The sequence below is a fragment of the Adiantum capillus-veneris genome, chromosome 15 (assembly GCF_014529385.1).
Source record: "Adiantum capillus-veneris isolate H3 chromosome 15, ASM1452938v2, whole genome shotgun sequence".
In the NCBI taxonomy this organism is placed as follows: domain Eukaryota; kingdom Viridiplantae; phylum Streptophyta; class Polypodiopsida; order Polypodiales; family Pteridaceae; genus Adiantum; species Adiantum capillus-veneris.
The window spans coordinates 2300834-2321945 of record NC_140945.1 but is presented as its reverse complement, the minus strand read 5'-3'; the positions used below and the strand labels follow the sequence as shown (position 1 = coordinate 2321945).

Genomic DNA, 21112 nt, shown 5'->3' with positions numbered 1-21112 from the left:
TGCAGGTGAAGCTCGAGATAACTGAAATTAAAGCATTAATGGTTGCAAGGCTAGATGTTCTTGGAGATGTAATAGTGCATTGATAGCAAAAAATGAGTTACTTAAAAGAAGGATTGAACCATTGTTGCTAATAGAGAAAAAAGTACTTGAGAATGAGGGTGTGGATTTGCAAGGAGTATCGTTAATTGATGCAAACGTTAAATAAATGAAATTACAAGTACTTAAGACAGGGAAATAGGTGTGGCAGATGATAAGAAGTAAGGTGGAGGATTTGGTTTCAAAACCATATGCAGATATTGCAGAAAGATTTATAACAAGGGAGGATTTGGACTCTTTGACAAATAATCAAGCCCTGTCTAATATAGTGGAGAAATTGAAACAAGAAAATGAGCAATTGAAGTTGGAGATTGAGTTATTGAAAGAGAAATTAGAGGATGATGAAGCATGTCATTTCCATACACCTACAATTAAGCTGGCAATTCCAGGGATTCAGAGCAGGTTTGAGCAAAAGGATGTTATGAAAAAGCCAAAAATTCAGCAAATAGAAACTCAGGAGTAGAAGGAGTTAGAACTAGAGGAAAATGTTGAGAAACTGAAGGAAGTAGAAAGTGTAAATGAGCAAGTGGATTCAAAGTTCAATGAGAAGGAGGAGATGGTTAAGTAAAAGAAGTTTGATGAAGAAATACAGGATGAAGATATTCAGGAAAATTTTGAGCTGAAGGATTTTGTAGCAGAGCAACCCGAATTGGGTTAGGTTGCTACTATTGAGTAAGTTTTATGATGGGCTATGTGGAAAAAGGTAAGGGTGATTGTGCTTGTATAACTCTGAAACTTGGATTAAGTTCAACGAACTTTAGTGTGTATAAGTAGAATAGCCTAAACTTGTCTGTTTTTCTTTTAAATTAGAAATAGTTTTGAAAAAAGGCATTGGACACATTTTGAAGCTTGATCAAGGATTCTGGGTAATGAGTTTGATTTTAGAAAAATCAACCATTGTGTTATCCAGGTGTAAACGGGAGATAAAATAGATCTGCAGGAACCTTAGGAAGTGAGGAGATGTGAAAAGATTTCTAAATAAAAGGTTTTGCATAAATTCCTAAAGTGTTGAATCGATGTAGTGTCTGAATTTGTGATAATGAAGAAAAGTGTCTCATGCCACAAAAATATCTATTCTTTGTGTATTCTCTGTGTGTCGGGTTTGAGAGAGCATGTTTGTAATTGAGTATGAGAGAGATTATGGGTATGATGTCTGTGATATTCAAAAACTCAGTATTCAAAGTCTATGTTATTTTGAGATTCCCTGAATGAGTAGTTATGGCAGTTACTAAGTTGATGTGTCTGGCATTTGCGCTATGATACATGGACAAATCTCTTCAGAGGAAGGAAGAACGGAGGAGCGGGACTCTGACAAGGGTGGGTGGCTCCATGTTGGGTGCATATGAATCGATTGTTCACAATAAGCATGGTATGTAGAATGTGTATTTGATGAAGTTGTACACAAGGAAAGAAAAAGAATGAGTCCAAAGGGGTTTTGCAATCATTGTTTTGAGGTTGTAGACTATGGGAAAGAAGGCATGAGCTAAAACCTTTGTGTTTGAGTTCAAAAGTGGAGAAAACCAAGTCGGTTGAAAATGAAATGAACGGTGTCATTGCTGAAGTGAGTTTCATGGAGAGTCAAAGGGGATTGATATCACCTCAAGATAGTCTTTCTCTCTCCCCCCACCTCTCTCTCTCTCTCTCTCTCTCTCTCTCTCTCTCTCTCTCTCTCTCTCTCTCTCTCTCTCTCTCTCTCTGTGTGTGTGTGTGTGTGTGTGTGTGTGTGTGTGTGTGTGTGTGTGTGTGTGTGTGTGTGTGTGTGTGTGTGTGATAAAATATAATATATAACCAACCCAAATGATTTTCTCATATTATAATGATCATTTAATGTGAGAGAATAAAAACGAACAAGGGTTAGAATATAGACATGTGCTTATGGATCTATCTCAACACGGGGCCAAAGTTAAAAGGGTCCAAATGAGAGATGTTTGTCAAAGAGCAATGCTAGTTAATGGAGCTTAAAGACCTTAGGGTTAGCTTCACTAAAGACCTCCAAAGGTTAGTGTTAAAAGTACTTAGACCCTAAGCAAGCTGGGATTGTACTTGAAGTAGGTACCCGGCCCAAGCTTGAGGTGCTTGTCGTGAGGTGCTTGTGGTGCTTGCTAACTAAGGTTCTTGAGGTGCTTAATGACTAAGGTGCTAAGGTGCCCCATGACTAAGCTGCTTAAGGGGGGGTTCAACGTGCTCCCAAAAGTCAACAAGATCCCTACTCAAGGGGGGGCGATCCCTCATTGTAGGATCTAGAGAGAGAACACACACACCCTCACACAAGTCAAGCCTTGCCTAATGAAGCAACATGGACACGTGTCAAGTTCCTCTCCATGTTTCCCTCATAAGCTACCGAAATACCATTGGTTTGTTTCTCAAGGGGTCCAATGATAATTTAGCTAATTTAATTAATTGTGTATGCATTTATCAAGTCCTCTTTCTCAAAGGGGAAAGGGGGACACTTGTCCCAAGGCCAGCATGGTTTTTTGATATGCACTCTTCATGTAATTGGCTAAGCTTTAAGGGGTCCAATGAGTTTCCACCATGAGCTAGAAGAGGGGTTTAACCCAAGCAAGGAGGGGGCTAGCTTCGTGGGTATACTCTCTCCCACACACACACACACACACACACTCATGTGTGAGGTGCAAAGTGCAAGATCTCCCTCTCCTTCTTCAAGCTTGTTGAGAAGTTGAGAGCCTACACCAACACTCTTGGCTATGGAATGCAAATCCAACCAAGAGCCATGATCCAATGCTTAAGCTTGCCTTCTTCTTCATCATTACTATGATATCATGCTATGCTATGCAAGAAGAGTGATGATAGGTGAGGAACTATCTCTTTCTCGTATGTTACTTCTTCTTCCTCTTCCCTACCCTCATTCCCCACTAGCTCTCTCCACCTTTGAAGGTGTCTGAGGCCTTGGAGTGAGGCCGGGGATGGTTAATGCTTTTACAATGTTTATGTTATGCTCGTGATGCATGAATACTTTCATCTTCATTGCATCACCTTGGTCACAAGAACACAAAGATTGTATTGTACCAAGTCTCTCTTGATGGAAGAATCTATAATACAAAAGCCTATTGGAAGGGGGACCAGCTCCACATAAATCTGGTCCTCAACTGTTGTCCAATTATCCAACTCTCTCTCTTGCAAAAGTATTTTTCTTACCAAGTTAATTAATTATATGGTTATGTTGCTACCGCTATTTAAGTTCACCCCCATGTTCTCAAAATAGTCTCATGAAAATGCTCACTCTAATTCTCTCAATTTTGCTATTCTTAAAGTTCATAGGCCATTTCCATTACATTGGTATCAGAGCTACTGGTTTCTGTTTTCTTGCTTAAGAAGAGAGGTCCTTAATTTTTCCATGAAAGGTTGGACCTATTCATTGCAAGAGGGTAAGTGGGACAGGGATCTATTATATAGGACTTAGTTCAAGGTACACCGTTTCGAATTATAGTCTTAATAATGGAGTCTCTTGGGGCTTGGCCTTTGGCCTTTGGCTTAACCATTATTGAGCTACAAGCAAGCTCAACAGGAGCCATAATCAATCGAGCAATGTTAGACCCTATCCACTAGTCTTTGCAATCAACAGACTCTAAACCACGGGTGTGGCTCCTTGAGAACAAATTTTCAAAGGTAAAGAAGAGTAGCGACTAAGGTTTTTGAGGGTACCAAAGCACAAAGTAATCTATACATAAGTTTAATTAGCATGGTTGACAATAACCAAGAGAGAGTAGAATGAACATTGATAAATTTGATTTTGCGCATGAAGGTGCTAATAATGATGCCCCCATGTTTGTTAATTACCTTGTTACTAAGTTGCAGCAAGCTATAGGAAACCTTGCTTTGCAAGCCAAAGTTACTCAACAACTTCGTGCTTATGGGATTTCGCTTCCTCTCCAAGAGAGAGAGCTTAGGAGTCCTCTTGATGAGACTCCCAAAAGAAGACTCTCTCCCATACCAGAGGAGGAATGCAAAGAATGAGAAAGAAGCAAATCCCTAAGTTCCTCTGAAGATGTGGCTCCACGAAGATGGCAGTCTAGATGGTCGCCAACTCCTCCCATGAGGAAACGGCCAACCCATAGTCCTTCTCCTCGTCACTTCGAAAGGGAAGAGAGGAAACAAAGGAATAAAAAGGCAAGAAAGAGGCCACCCTCTTCTCCTTCTTCTTCACCTTCCTCCTCTTCCGACAAAAGCAATAGCTATTCTCCTAGAGAATACAAGAGGGGATGACATTGCAAATCTTACCCTGCATGGCGAAGGTCCTAAAAGTTCAAGAAATTCAGAGAGGGAGGAAAGAGTTTATTTGATTAGCTATGATGGCACCTTTGGTGCCACCGACAAAGTATCGGCCTTCATCCAAAAATTTGATATGGCCTTTCCAGACAAGGGCTTCACAAAGTCCTCCAAGCTACATCATATAGCTATGCACTTTCAGAAATATGCTTGTCAATGGTGGGCTAGTCTTCATGGCAACAACGAAGCCCCAAATACATGGAAAATTATAGGAGTTTCCATCATGAAGCAGTTCCTTGCAACCTATGCAAAGGATAAAGTGCTTACCAAATGGAAGAGTTTATAACTTCTCTCCAACGAGTCTATCCACAAATATGTGGGCAAGTTTTGGGATTTACATCTCAAGGCTACTATCTTTCAAAAGATAGACTTCACCAAAGAAAATCAACAATTTTGTGTGGGATTACTTGAAGAAATGGCCGAGTAAATGAACTCTCAACGGCTAGTTCTATCGCCGAAGTAATCCACCACACTATGGTTGCTTCGTGCATCAATTTCCAACAAGGGGATAGAAGGAATGCCAAGCCCATGGAAAGCAAAGAAAAAAGTGATGCAAAGGGAAAAAACAATACCCAAAATTATTCCCAAGATAATTCCAACAACAACAACAACAACAAAAATCGGTCCAAGGAGAAGGGAGTTTACAAACATAAAAATAAACTCTCTCCTGAAGAGCTAGAAGCTTTTTGTAAGGACCACACATGTTTTAAGTGTGGGGAGTAAGGACATGGCTATCATTCTTGCCCCAAAAGAAATGCCCTCAATGGGACTCTTAGAGCTTCAACGATCAAAGATCCCAAAGAGGATGCTCATTGCAAAGCATCACCTCTCTCCTATGCTTGGGGAAAGGTAAGGGAGCATGGTGCCTTCATCTTGTTTGACCCTAGCTCTACCCACAACTTCATATCAACAGAGTTGGCCACTAAATTGGGCATTCAAGCTTTCAATATGGGAGATACTGTAACTGTCGATGGAGCTTTCAAGGGACAACAAGCCTCCGTTATTCCCTTGATTGTGAAGTTGAGTCTTTATGTCCAAAGCTATCGACAAAGAAGACTTTTGCATCTCTCCTCTCCAACATGAGGATGTAATCCTAGGTGCACTATGGTTCAACTGCATGGTTGCCAACATGAAGTTCCCTAAAAGAAGAATCTACTTCACCTACAGGGAAAAGAGCTTGTATATAGATTCTCGTGAGTCCGATCGTACTATACCACTTGTAAATTCACTTGCTTTTGATAAGTCAATGAAAAGATCATTTAATGCGTACATGATTTTTGTCAAAGATTTTCTAAATGATGCTAATGTTTTATCAAATGAAAATGATAGAAATCAAGAAGAGTTAGACTTGCCTACTTTTCTGAATGGATTGCAAGTGTTTTTATCGATGATATCCCTATGGACTTAGCTCCAAAACGAGGGGATGATGATCATCGAATTGAGCTCCTACCAGGAAGCTCACCGCCTAACAAGCCTCCTTATTGATTTTCCCAAGCTTAGCAAGAGAAGATGATGAGGTAAGTACAAGAACTAGTAGACAAAGGGATGGTGAGGCCTAGCTCCTCTCCATTTTGTTCTCCAGTCCTTTTAGTGAAAAATAAAGATGGTACATACTGCATGTGTATGGAATATCGAGCACTAAACCATCGAGCGCTAAACCGTATCATTATCAAAAATAGATTTCTCGTACCATAGGTCAAAAATCTGTTTGATAAGCTACAAGGCTCTACCTACTTCAATAGGATTTCCCTTAAAGTGTCTATCAACAAATAAGGATAGTGAATGAAGATATTGTAAAGACCGCATTCCGTGCAATATTTGGTCATTATGAATATCTTGTCATGCCTTTTGGTTTGACAAATACTCCAGCCATGCTCAATTGTTTTATGGAGAAAATATTTAGACCTTACACAAACTCACTAGAGTGTTCTTCGATAATATCATCATCTCCTCCAAGTCCTTGGAGGAGCATCTCTAGGTAAGTTTTCAAGCTTTGAGGGAGAACAAGCTTCTTATTAATCAAAAGCACAGTGAATTTTTCCTTTAAGAGATTCAATACTTAGGTCACATTATCTCTCAAAATGGTATACGTATGGATCCATCAAAGTTGGAGGTAATAAAAGCATGGCCTAATCCAAGGAATCTACATGAGCTAAGAAGCTTTATTGGTATGTGTGCATACTATAGATACTTCATAGCAAAAATATCTCAAATAGCAGGACCATTACATGACTTAATAAAGAAGAATGTTAAGTACTCATGGAATGCTAAAGAGAAAAATGTTTTTTGACAAGCTCAAAGAGAAGATTATCTCCCAACTAGTCCGTATTTTTCCGGATCTCTCAAAGCCATTTGAGGTCCAATGTGATGCTTGTGGTGATTGCCTTGGGACAGTCTTGCTTCAAGAAGGGCATGACATAGCATATGAGAGATGAAGGCTCAATACAGATGAACGGGTCTTGGGCATATATGAAAAAGATCTTTTAGATGCTCTACATGTCCTAGACACATGGAAGGACTATCTATTGGGGAATCCGTTTATTTTGCAAACGGACCACCAAAGTCCAAGTACTTCATGATGCAAACCAAGCATTCCGACAAACAAATGAGGTGGGAAAACTTTCTTTCGCAATTTTATTTTCATATTGCTCACATTGCTGGTAAACGCAATCAAGTGGCCGATGCACTTTCACGACGACCAAGAGTCAATGCAGTGCCAATAGCAACTCACAATGACCTATCTTCTATGATAGATGAGTATGCTACTAACCCTGATTTTAAAGACATAATGTCAACCCTTGCATTGGGGAAGAAAGAAGAACCCCTCACCTTGCAGGATGGTTATCTTCTCCATGGCAATAGGCTATGTATTACCCACTCCATTCGTGAGAAAGTCATGTATGAATCCCATGCTCCTCCCTATGCGGGGCATAGAGGCATTCAACCTACTCTTTGAGGGGTAGAGATGTACTTCTATTGGCCTACCATGAAAGTGTGCATACAAGAGTGTGTTTCAAAAGGTGTGGTATGCCAAAAGACCAAGTATGATAGAGGGAAGTAACTTAGATTACTCCAGCCATTGCCAATCCCTAATTCACCATGGGAGAGTATATCCATGGATTTAATCTTTGGATTACCTAAGTCTATCCATGGGAATACGGGAATATGGACAGTAGTCAATAGGTTTAGCAAGCAAACACACTTTATTCTTGGGGTCAAAAAGACTATTAAGGCACACCAAATGGCAACTCTTTTCATATCTCATATTTTCAAACACCATGGATTACCAACATCCATTGTGTCAGATAGAGATCCTAGAATGACCAATAATTTTTTGAAAGGTCTCTTTAAAAATCTAGGTACAAGATTGAATTTCTCTTTGGCCTATCACCCACAAACGGATGGCCAAAGTGAGATAGCCAATCTTTTGATACTCGATCTACTAAAGACCTATATTACAGAAGTAGATCAACGCTCACAAGGGGAAAATTACTTACCCCTTGTAGAGTATGCGTACAATAATACTGTCCATAATATTACAAGAAAGGAACCTTTTGAGATTATAGAGGGAAGATCTAAAAGTCCCTTTCTACTTAGTACATGGGAAGATGTTTGTTGCCGATGAGTATAGCCATGACCTACAAGAATATTTTCAAAAGATTAAGGAGGCTATATCCATCTCTCAACAAAGGCAAAAATTGTTGCTGACAAGCATAGAAGGTCCTTAACGTTCAAAGAAAACGATTGGGTCTTACTTAAGTTTCCCAAGCCTTGATTGAGAAAAACAATGGGCAAAAATCCTACGGGACATCAAAAGTATTATGCTAAATTAGCAAGAAGATACTATGGTCGTTTTCAAATCTTGAAGCCAATCAATGGCATGGATTATCAACTCAAGTTACCCAACCATTGGCTCATACACAATGATTTTTATTTGAGCCTACTTAATCCCTACAAAGGAGAGCCACCAAGAGAACCAATTATTGAAGACCCTCTAAAAATTGAAAACCAAAAAGAGGTGCTACAATTCGAAGCTATCCTTCGGCATGAAGACAGGCTACTACAACATGGTAATATTATCCGACGGTATCTTATTAAGCTCAAAAATTATCCTTTTGAAGATGCTAGATGGGTGCAAGGAATACAGATTAAGGATAGTATGAACCTTGTCAATGCTTACAATGCTACATTAGAGTAAGCAAATGTACATGTTTCTTTTAAATGACCAATGTTTTTGTCCTATAAGACTAATTCTCTTTTTATTGTGCACAAATTCAAGTAGTATGCATGCTTAGAATCATGTTTGTGATGACGACGTCTCTCAAATACCAAGAAGAATTTGTCATTCTACTTTAAGAGAATGAAATGGACTAAAGAGAAGACATTCTTGTGGCAGCTAAGTCTCCCAAGCCCCAAATGGATTAGTCATCCATCTTGGAATGATGTTGTAGGGTAAAAAGGGATCCTCTTCCCGCTAAGAAACATCGACTAATGACTAAAGCTTTATCTCTTCTACCTCATAGTGGACGAGGACTATGATTTCAAGAGAGAGGTAATTTCATAAAACCTAATATCTAACCAACCCAAGCGATTTTCTCATATTAAACTGATCATTTAATGTGGGAGAATAAATAGGAACAAGGGCTAGAATATAGACATGTGCTTATGGATCTTCTCAACACGGGGCCAAAGTTAAAGGGGTCCAAATGAGAGATGGTTTGTCAAAAAGAAATGCTAGCTAATGGATCTTAAAGACCTTAGGGTTAGCTTCATTAAAGACCTCCAAAGGTTAGTGTTAAAAGTCCTTAGACCCTAAGCAAGGCTGTGCTTGAGGTGGGAACCTGGCCCAAGCTTGAGGTACTTGTCGTGCTTGTTGACTAAGGTGCTTGTCGTGCTTTCTGACTAAGGTGTTTGTGGTGCTTGTTGATTAAGGTGCTTGAGGTGCTTAATGACTAAGGTGCTCTATGACTAAGGTGCTTAAGGGGTTCAAGGTGTTCCCTTGTCATTGTCCTCTAGCGAACTCGACCATTTACTTTTGGCTTCACAATCTCGAGCCCAACAACTTGACGATTTTCTGGAGAACTGTGTCAAAGCATAGGCTGCTTAACTGGATGGTTGCCGATCTGCTATCCATAGCCAATAATTGGTTTTGGGGGTTGTTGTCACGGGTGCTTAAGCAAGGGGAGGCCATGCTGAAGTTGCAAGATCTGGAGATCAATTGTCTTCCTTCTTGCACTCCAAAGGCCGCATAATTCCTTCAAGCCACACAAAATCTCTAAGCAATCCCACTCCTCTGGTACTCCCAACCACTCCACACCCTTTCTTAACTCCTGCTCCTAAGCCAAGACTGCTTCTCAAAGCACTTGTGCTCAATTAACCTTCAACACATTGTCAATGCCCAAGGCATGCCCACCTTTATGCTCCCCTTTCCTTACTATTGTTGCCGAGGGCACCACTGCTGAGTGCGTTTTAAAACTCTAGTGAGGAGTGGGGGGGATTGCTGTCAAAAGAGGTTGTGGGTCGTCGCTATCTAGGAGTGTTGGAAGCAACATAAAATTCACAGCGCTGTCGTCACCTTCTAACGATGTCGGTGTTTCAAAGCGCGGTGCCGGGCTTGACTATCACAATGAGCTGCATCTCAAAACACACGCGGGAGGGGGAGATGCCACTGTCGACAGAAGGGGACCGCTGGGAGCCGCATTTTAAACGCTACCGACAGGGAGAAGGGGGCACTTGGTCGCTGTGGAAGCCGGTGCCCTAAAGGGTGACAATGATGCAGCCCATCACGAAATGCCAAGGAGATTGCAATGTAGTGTTTTTTAAATTAAAAAACGCTACTGCAAAGTGTCGCCGCAAGCTCTTCTTTTTCATGCTTTGGCTGTCGTCTTCGGGGGCCGCCTTGCTCACCTAAGGTCCTTCAAGCACGTAGCTCTGATACCATGTCAAAGTCAATGATACAAAAGCGTATAGACCAAAGGGAGAAAACACGAGAGAGAGAGAGAGAGAGAGAGAGAGAGAGAGAGAGAGAGGCTCTTGAACCAACCAACCTTGACAATGAGATAATATATGAATACAATGGGGGTAAGGGTTGCTTATATAGCAACCTCAGTGAATTGCCCTGCTAGACTTTGACAAATAAGTAAAATAAATACCTAAAAGCCAAACTAAATAATGGGATCACACTGGGCAATTCACTTGAGATGCCAAAACTCCAACAATTATGCCAAGTGGCACTACAATAAGACGATGTGTTTATGCCTTCATGGGTAGAAGGGCATGGGGGTCATGGCAAAGCTTCACACGTGAGCTCGAGTAAAATGCCCTCTAATGCAAATCTTCTGGTCGTTAAAAATGTTCAAATGAGAACTTTGAAAACTGAAGTGGAGAAATGTTACATGTGAATAGCAATAGCAGGTGGACATCAGTTAGTCAAGGGTTGTGTTTCAAGGGTGTAATGCATGCCGTTCATCAAAAGGGAATTGGGCTAATATTTTCGAATTGAGGTATGATAGAGGAAGGCAACGTTATCGAATCTGGAGAAGAGTTGTCTTTTCCATATAGCATGTCCACCCTCATGTCCACCCTCAATAAGTCCACCTAGACCACTTATTTGAATAAATAACAAGCCTTCTTATTTGCACTTGAAAACGTTTCCGTAAAGTCAAAATCGAGTAAATTTTTTGAAATAAGGTATGGAGACACTAGATTCAATAGCACACATAGCATATACCATTAATAATGTAGTTATCATAATCAAGGTAATGAATGTGCACATGCACGTGTAGATGTACATGTGTGCATGCACGTGCACGCGTGCACACACACACACACACACACACACACACACACACACACAAACACAAATCTAGTAAAAATTCCATATCACTTTTACTTCAATGCTTGTCAATATCATTGGTGGTTGAAAAGAGCTTGCATGGATATACAACAAACAAATTTCCTTTTATCACAACCGTCAAGGTCGTGGATCAGAGGGCCGTAGATCCCAACCCTCCACCTACTATACTTTCTACAACAAAAACTACATTAGAGGCCATCAGATGGCTCCCACGTCAACAAACGGAATCCAAAGACCATCAACCAATGGTTGGCACCCTAATCAACAATAGCTAAAATGCAGCCTGGAGTTGACAACTCAATAGCCGGAATCAACGCAGTGCATGATTCACGTTGCAACTTGCCACATTAGCAATCGTAATTTGGTGACTACAGTCATGTATGCACTGTGCATGGACAAGCTCTGCAATTTCGTCAATAGGGCCATATGGGAGCATTTCATTGACCCCTCCCTACGACCTTTACGATCGGTAAATGGTATATTGGTGACCATTCTCTTGTAATGTGCTCTCGTACGGCTCCCGACCTTCGTCGGTCGCCATGTAGTCGCCTAAACTACGAGGAATGGTCACCAACAGACCATTCCCTACCCCATAAATTGCTATGAAGTCCATGGTTAAGCTACATTAGGTAAAATTATTATGACTATACATCCCCATCCCAGTGGGGCATAGTATGTCCACAACATCATATTGGTTAGCCAGATTACAAAAATGCTAAAGGAGAACCCCTTTGCAATTTGTGTTACAAGGATATGGACAATCTAATGTACTCTTGTTATTTGCTTCAAAGTACCATTCTCCCACAGCTACGGCGGCAGTCTGTTCAAAATATTTCATAGATGTCAACTTCACAAATCTCAAGTTTAGAAACGTGCGTGCGCACGTGTGTGTGTGTGTGTGTGTGTGTGTGTGAGAGAGAGAGAGAGAGAGAGAGAGAGAGAGAGAATCCTTGTTTACCTTATTGCCAACTTGAGAAGAGGGAGTAGCCCAAAGCCTGGTGTCAAAGGCAATGTTATGGTAGACGCATGATAAAAGGAAGGAGCTTGCTCCAATTGGCAAAGTAGATGGGCCAAGAGCTTCCACTAATTGCTTTCTAAATTCTAGAGGTAAAGTAGAGCAAATGTGGTCACTTTACACGAAATTGATTGATAATAAGTCAATGCAAATTTCTAAAATGTAGAAGTAATGCCGAGCTTATTAAAAGAAACGAGTACATAACTTCGACAAAATTAAATGTCTACCTTGCAAGATTGCCACTTGTTTTGTGGAGCAACTCATTAGGTTCTTCTTGCAGAGTGACCATTCTCCCTTTGGATCAGCACTTGAGGGGACCAAAACATTGTTCCACTGTGCTCATTAAACTACTTTGTTTTAGTAGTTTGGACATATGATGAGTGATATTACATTAAACTAAATAACTCAAATGCAAACTACCTCTTGGCCAGAAACTGGTAGAGACCTCTTGATATTTCAACCAGACCATCCACTAGTACTAGGTCTTGTGCAATTTGTGGGCAAAATACTCATCAAGCGAAGCTTGTTGCACTTGCATTCAAGTAGGCCATTTATTGAAAGAGGGTATACACTATTACCACAATCAAAGCTACACCTTGAGTTGCAATCATAAAGAAGGTGGTGCGACCTTCTACAAATCTTCTTGCTCCCCCATCGAGGAAACATAAGAAAATATGCTACTCTTCCTTTTGGGGAGGTGGGGCATTGGTCTTCTTTAGGGGAGGATTTTTTACTCCTCTAGGAGATAGGGGAAGAGTGAGGCATCAAGGACTCTTTAGAAACCTTCTTGTTTGATCAATCTTTAACAATATTCCCATGACATTCACAATGAAGACAAGTTTGAAATGTTTTCACAACGTGAAGTCCGTACCATAATACATGTGAAGCTCCTTGAAAGGGTCTAGTTCCTATTCTTAATCCCAACACATAGCCAAACTAGCTGATAATCGACATGACTAATCATCTCATGGATACATCATCCCCACCCATTTTAACGACTAATATTTATCGTCAAGATTCCACTTCAAAATCCTTGACACTCGCTGAGAAACATGGAGTTGGTTAGGGAGTGATGGTGGGAAATCTCTCCCCCATCCCTCCCCCCGCCCCCCAACACACACACACACACACACACACACACACACACGAGCATTGCAAAGTTCATCTTCAAGGTGCATGATTTATTGGTCTGGTTTTGGCTACCTATGTATGGAACCTTGCACATGCAAAAATTGTGTAGATAGTATAGCTTCATAGTAATAGCCAAATACTCCCCCCTCCCTGCCACGCGTCAAGAGTATGTCGTGCTCACTAAGGATTGCTGATTGAAAGAGGGTATGCACTATTACCACAATCAAAGCTACACCTTGAATGTCAAATCAAATGCCTACTTTGTTTAATGGTCTTTCAATCTTCAGGTAGATATTGAACCAGCCTTGAAATTGATCTGAAGGGTGGATCTGAGGTGAATGATAATGTGTTGACCAACTACTTTGGTGAAGACAAGTTTGGTAACCAATTAGAAAAGGCTCAACAACAGGTGACAACTAATGGCATTGTGTTCAAAGTGCTTATTGGTAAACTGGTGCCAGAAATAACGTTTAGATTTACCGCCTTAATTTTTATCTTGAAGATGAGTTGTGATAAGGAGAGAGAGGAAGTTGTTGACAACGGCAAGCTCATATACATGTCATGCACTGATTCACACCAAATTGTCATCGCATGCTTGTGTTACAATTTGTTGGCTACATCTCAAGTTTAGAACATGATCCTATTTTTTCATGGCATAAATTTGTTGATGATGATAATGTGATCTCTCCAATGCCACCTACATCTATGTAGCAATAGATCATGACCTAACCATGCATGCTTCTTGGATACATGTACAAGGATTTTGATGATTTTAACACATCTTCTTTCATATGTAATGCTTTCGAGCAAGCACTTTTGTGTGATTCCATGTTGAAACCCCATTTCATGGTTTTCATATGGACATGCCCTTGCCTTTTCATGAACCTCGTAGTTTTTATGGGTTTTTGCATTATATACTTGCAACAGTATAGAGCTAGTTCATCAATTGAAGCATGCCTCAAATTATTATGCTCGATAGGAAAGAACAAATAAATATTTGTAGAAAAAGTTACCTGCCAAGAATCATAGGCTGCATTTAGTATGAAAAAGGGAGACTTTATTTGACGGATTAGTTGCGCTGGAAAAAAGCACTACATTGTTTGACATAGAAGAAAGAAAGACGCTTTTAGAGAACATTAACATATAGCATAAAGAATACCGTTATCTTTAAACACAAAACAAAGTCCCATGACGCATGCAAACTTAATAAACACTAGACTGGTAACAAGACACTTTTATGTCCTTGGACACTTTTGTGTCCCTTTAAGTGATCATTTTGCTTGAATTATTTGAAGAGTATGAAAACAAATTTGTAGATTCCACAGATCCACAAAGTTGCCTTATGAGCTGAAAAAAACTTGACTTTTTTTTTTAATGGAATATCGATCTCACCATTAACCTTACTCTTGCACAACATTTTTGAACTTAAACTGTGTGAAAAAATGGGTCATGTTTTTGGTTTTTTTTTAATTTTTTTGCAACTATATCACTCTAAACTTCATGTTTGTGAGGTTTAGATTTCTAGGGAGAACTAAGTGTTAAAAATTGAAAGTTATGACCAAATTACTAGAATTGCCCAATCTTGTTTTTTGGCCAAAATTAGCATTTTCATGATTTTTTTGGTGGTTTTTTTAATATTCAAATGCAATTTTGATTGTGTAAGTGTCATGTATAACATAAAGCTAATCTTCCTTGATTTTTGGGGGACCTAATATGCTAGCATAGTATATGATGATGGTTGAGTTTTTTGATTGTTGAAGAATATGAGACATTTTTAGTGTAGCATGTGTAGCTTTCTCAATATTGCTAGTTTCTTAGATCAATTGTGTGTATTTTGTAGGTAGTAACCATATCTAATCATAAGCTATAATTTTGGCTAGATATTGAGTAGTTTCTATGGGATTATAGAGGTTGTAATGCTAAACCCAATGTTTTTATGTTCGTTGTATTTAGTAGTTCATCATTGTTCCCAAGGTTCCACTTAGTAAGAGATCCATTATTGTTTTGACACACTCCATGGACCCTTTTGGATCCAAAGGACCAGAGGGAACTAAGAAACATGTATATAGTATTTGTATTCAGAATGACTATAGAAACTTTGATGATAGGTCCGTAGAATGACAAAAATGCAACTTTTTTGTACCGTTTTGTTTGTCCCGAAAAAACATAGTGAGACAAAAGTAACTATATGTTTTTACCACCAGTCCATTGAAGTTAACAGGGAATTTTATCTCATGTCCTACAAAAATCCCCACTCTTATTTATATGCAATCAAGCGTAAGAAATGGCTATTTTGAGCAAAAATGCAATGGTCCATCAACTTTGGAAGCTTGTTGTGATCAAGACATGAGAAATTTTACAAATTTTTAATTTTCTCCATATGTAGTAGTCTTTGAACTATAAGCTCATGAAATGATTTTTCAAAATGAGTGGATCTACTATGGTTTTGGATTTTTTTTCAAAACCCTGAAAGGACACTTTTATGTCCTGTTAGGTTACCATACTAATGCTAAGAAATTCACGAGCCACTATAATACTCTTACTTGAGATGCACCATATCTTTGTGTGCATGTATCTGGCAAAGCATCAGTAATGTTCTGAAAAGGCACAAATGAAAAATGTAAAAACATGTCTTTTTGAGAAAGAACAACTTAATATGGACTTTTGGATTAATAATAAGTGGATATATGAAAATAGACCTGTGTGTCAACCACATTTCCAAAATACCTTCGAAAAGACCTTTCACCGCCAACATCCACCCTGTTCATAAAAAAATACAAGCCCTTGGCAAGTTCTACAAATGAGAGGAAAGCAAACTCTTGGTAGGCCAACAATCAAATAATAGTTCTATAATTATGGGTGTGTCCCTTAGAAGCATGAGTGTAAAACTATTTCTTTTTGGTGTTTGTGTATGTGCATGTGCTTCTGCATACACGTGCTAGCACACACAAGCACGCGGGTGTGAACAGATGTAGGCATGTGCCCATGGGTGTGTTTGTGTGTCAATGTGTCCATGTGAGAAGGAGCAAGAAAGAGTATGCAAAAATGGGAAAGAAGTGTACACATCAATGAAGAAGCCAGCATCACTAAGACACTTGACTTCGCTCTGAATGGGCACAAACTCTCTAAAGGAGTCACAATGAATCAAGGATGCGAGTGCCCCAGCCGAAGTCCCTGCAAGCAAAGCCTGTCAAACAATACATGCATTCTCATCATGTGAAGACTTTGTAGACTTTGTTTCATTCACTTGTAAGACTCTTTACAAATTCTTGATACTTCACGTGGAATTTTATCATCAAAGCATATTCTTGCAAATGCAAGATTATTGCCTCCAATTATATATCCTATAAACTGTCAACTAACTAATGTTGACATTACGTAGTAATTGAATTTTGACAAATTTTTTACCTTTTCTGCCAAGTTCATACCAAGGAGCAAAAGATGCTCAACCAGTGCCTTCCAAATTCTTTCCCCTCTAAAGTAGATTGTTCTTGCCTGCAAAAAAAGAAACAAAGAAACTTCTTTAAAAATATGCAATTGATGCTTTTCATGCAATAACATGTAGAATCTATTGTTGTCATTGCCTAACTGATTATCCCGAAAGCATTGAACATTATTTGTAGCCAAGGGACATTGCTTGCATTCTATGACCTATGAAAAGCTCACCTTAAACCGGCACTTACAATAGTCAAATCATAACGTCCGCTACCTGTCTCTAAGATGATTAGGCATGCATTCCTTTGTGACATGGACACTCACACATTTTGTGAATGGGCTCAAAGATGATCAACCATGCGGCGATACAACAGTATGGAAAACCACAAGAAAGAGTTGGAAAATCTCCATTATATTGACACTGAGGTCGAAATCATGACATCTAATTTGTACTCACTGACATCAAGGCCATCTTGAAAATTACGTTTTGTAAAAAAGAGACATCACAGTTAATTGAATGGTTACATAGCCAAATTGTATATGACCTTAGATTCTCCTGGAAGCTGAACTAGCACTGGTGCATCAATGTTTCCTGAAAATGATCCGCCATCGCAATATCGTAGCAAAACTCTATTCCAATTGTAGAAGTCTGAATAATACATCACCTCAAATACTTAAGTATGTCAGAAGATACGACATTCTAGCATTCCATAATAGAATCCTATTATATGCCAATTATCAAAATTAATAGAGCTACTTGTTGAGAAAAAAAGTTCAGAATGTACCATACAAGGGTTTATTTTGGAGGAAGCACTTAATATGCCAGGAAAATCATAGGATTTGTTCATTTTAAGTGAGGATCCAAGATAAGTCATACTTCTTTGTGCACAAGAGATCTTGCTTTCACACCAACCGCCTCCCTACCAAAAAGAGGAGGAGCAATATAGATTGTGATATAGAGACATGCACATGTGTGGATTTGGCTATGTGTGTGTGAGACATACCTCTAGGTGGATAAGCCAATGGTTGACTCCAGTATCACTTCCTTTGTCAAAGTTGTAAGCAGGAGGGCTTCCATCTAAGCAAACTAGAAACCAAGTTTCAAGCATGTTATATCACTAATCTTGCTTTAAGGATTTTCTAAAAAAGATGTGTTTAATCCATACAGAAATATGTGTAGACTAACCTCTAAGCATGAAGCCCATCAATTAATCTACTTTAGAAGTCTTAGCAACGAAGTCTTAACAAACAAAAGCTGGAATTCCATCCAAATGAGCTAGAAAGCATGGATTTTATTTTGCATCATAACATGTAGTTAGGTATGCATTAGTGGGTAGGATGTAATTAGTGGCCACATATTCGGACGCTTGTACACACAAGAACATTTAGAAATTTTCTCATGTAGGAAAACTGAGTCTTTTTCAGTGTTTTCCATACAATGCATAACATCATGAGCTTCTGCTCGAGAGGCACCACATACCGAGCAAGTACGATTGGGGGCAGGGGACCGCCGGCCCGCGGGGGCCGGCGGTCCCCTGCCCCCAATCGTACCTAGCTAGGTATGCAGTGCCTCTCTCACAGAAGCTCATGATGTTGAGGTAAGTCACAATGTGGGAATTCTTGTGAGAATCTGTCCAAAACTTCTTGTGGCATACCTGCACCAACCTCCACCGCATCGGGAAGAAGAGAGAGGTCAACGGCAACAATGCCAATGCCAGATTGGGAGCAAAAAAGCATGGTTGTCAGTACAACTGCAAGAAGCTCGTGAGAGAAAATCATGTTGTTCGCCGTAGGTAGGGGGGCTAATTGGGCTTACAGTTTATAGGGATAATGACGAGAATTTTTTTGTTTTATGACCATATTGGTGGTAGTAATTAAGTGGCTCGTTAGTGCACAATGGCATATTCTTAATACTAGCTTAGAAATGCTAATTCAAGGGCCAATTAGGCGCTGTTGTAGTGCAAAGCTCAAAGCCACACTAGCTTCTAAATAAAAGGACGTGGGGATTATTGAATCCAACCTTTATTGTGACTATATTATGATGCATACTATAATTATATTATAATAAACTTTTTAAATTTGATGGAATGCTTTTAATTACTAATTTTCATGTCATGCATAAGAAAGTAATATCTGTGGCTGTTGCTCGTCAGTGCTTTACTTTACAACAACTTACTTTCTACTTAAAGTTCTTGATGCATGTGAGCTTCACTCTTTCTTGCAAAGGGAAACTTGGGTTGGGGTACCAGGTACTTAAAGGGGAGATAAAGCGAAATGTAAAAAAATTATGAAAACCTTGCAAGGGAGCTTTCATCAACTACATAATGCTATCGAAGGTGATGGGCTCGTATTGGGACGGTTCGATCCCCAAAAGGTAACTTAAACAAGGACAGTTTTAAGGTCAACAACAAGCGGATTTCTTCGCGGTCAGTGTAGCTAAGATACAATCTTGGTTGCAAGATGCAAGTTCGATTCTTGCTGGCAATGACATCTTTAAATTAGCCCAGGGCACTCACACTACTAGCCCTGTGTGAGATCGTAGAGAATGAGGCCCATCTTGGCCTACAAAGTGTCGATCACATAGGGTCTTATGTTGTTCATAGCTCTTGATTACCATTATCGATTGCGCCTTTCTATGCTCAAATTGGAGCATCACAGATAAAAGGCACCTCACCCTGCTTAGGGGCCCTTAATATAGCCCCTTTATCCCAGATAATATCCTATTGGTAAGGCCCCAATTTTGTCACCAATAAGAATTTTTTTATTTTTACTGGCCAACTGTGAAAAGACACTTACTCATGCATTTCCCACTTCCTCCTAACTGACTTTGAATCAATTGAAATAGTCTCAGCAATGCTAGAACCCTCATCCGAGAGAGAGAGAGAGAGAGAGAGAGAGAGAGAGAGAGAGAGAGATAGATTTTATTATCGTCCTCGGAGGTCAAATATGACCTATGGGACCAAAGTTACATGTGATGTAGTATGTGTATGGATGATGAGTGACTCTCGATGCTCCAAAATTGTAGTGATGAGAGTCGCAATGGAGAGCCCACACTTTGGCTGGGAGAGGAAAGTGTGTAGGTCTAAGTTATGGCTGAAAATGTGAGAGAAGCAAGTTCGGATGTGATCAAAAGCTGAGCACTCTAGTAGTGTGTGGTACTCAGACTCTCGAACTTGCAGTGAGCATAATGTGCACAATCGATTTGACTCTTCTCCATTGCCCCAACGCCCTATCTCGCATCGAAGGAAATGGGAGCTAAGCCGAATTGTTGCGATAGTGCGTATCGCGGACAAGGGAATAGGCTCAAGCATGTAGGTGTGAGTACGGTTTCCTCTCTCAGTGAAGAACATGGTTTTGTAGTTGGGGGCAATATAGGTGGTGTAATGTATGAAGCGTGACCCACCGGATTTCTCCCAAGCCGTAATACATTGGCGTTGTAGAAAAGCTTCATTCACTTGAGAGTCAATTGAAGCATCATGTAGCAAGTGTAATGCATCCCATCTCCCAAACCACTTCTTTATGTCTTGCATCCATCCCGTGCTCAAGATCTTGCTTTTATGCGTCTTTTGAACTTTTTTGCTTGCTTCCCATGCAATTGTAGGAAGTCGATGTGAGGGGTTTTGATGCATCTTTATCATGTACTCCACAACCCTTTCCATGCCCATAACCTCAATTGGAAGAGATCCCGACTCAAGAAGTAGGACCATATATGGTGTTTGTGTCTTAACTTGGAGAAAGTTTGTAAGAAAACTCTTTTGGACATTCTCAAACTCTTTCCAAGTAGACTTTGAGATACTTCCACCCCACACTTCAACTCCATAAAGAAGAACCGGTGTCACCAATGCATCAAAAAGATACTTCTTGAGAACCCAACACTTGATGTTTCCCGCATTACACATGTTCTCAAATGCATAAAATGCTCTCTTTCCCGCTTCCAAACGACGCATAGCACATTCATGCCACTTGTGATTGGATGGAACCTCAAGGCCAAGGTACTTAAAGCTCTCAACAACTTCAAGTGTCTCGTTGTTGTACACAATGCATGGCTTCTCCTTATGGTTGGTTTTCACAAGCATAACCTTTGTTTTGGATTCATTTACAATCAGCCCACTATGCAAGCAAAAGTTCTCAAGGACAACCATAAGCTTTTGTGCATCTTCTAAAGTGTGTGCTAGAAGCACTACATCATCCGCATACAACAAAAGCATGATTACCGCATTGCAAATAGTGACCTCTTCAATGCCTTCTTCTTGCATAAAGTCAAGTACCATTTGTTCCAATTGATCGATGCA

General features: G+C 39.8%; 1 protein-coding gene across 2 annotated transcripts; it reads right to left on the bottom strand.

Annotated features, from left to right (window-relative positions):
* Nucleotides 1-11342: 11342 nt before the first annotated feature.
* On the bottom strand, nucleotides 11343-18763 carry LOC147440170 (pectin acetylesterase 2-like). Of its 2 annotated transcripts, XM_086483483.1 has the most exons (12): nucleotides 18476-18763; nucleotides 17825-17907; nucleotides 17611-17740; nucleotides 17366-17469; nucleotides 16794-16880; nucleotides 16448-16572; nucleotides 16085-16145; nucleotides 15929-15982; nucleotides 14399-14476; nucleotides 12482-12587; nucleotides 12198-12340; nucleotides 11343-12059 (listed from the first exon to the last, which is right to left on the bottom strand). In XM_086483483.1, exons 1-12 carry the CDS (start codon nucleotides 18597-18599, stop codon nucleotides 11955-11957), a joined length of 1200 nt encoding a protein of 399 aa, XP_086339609.1. In that variant the 5' UTR covers nucleotides 18600-18763; the 3' UTR covers nucleotides 11343-11954. The 2 variants fall into 2 exon arrangements, with proteins under 2 accessions (XP_086339609.1, XP_086339610.1); XM_086483484.1 differs by lacking the exons at nucleotides 11343-12059; nucleotides 12198-12340; nucleotides 12482-12587; nucleotides 14399-14476 and adding an exon at nucleotides 13510-14398.
* Nucleotides 18764-21112: the final 2349 nt, after the last annotated feature.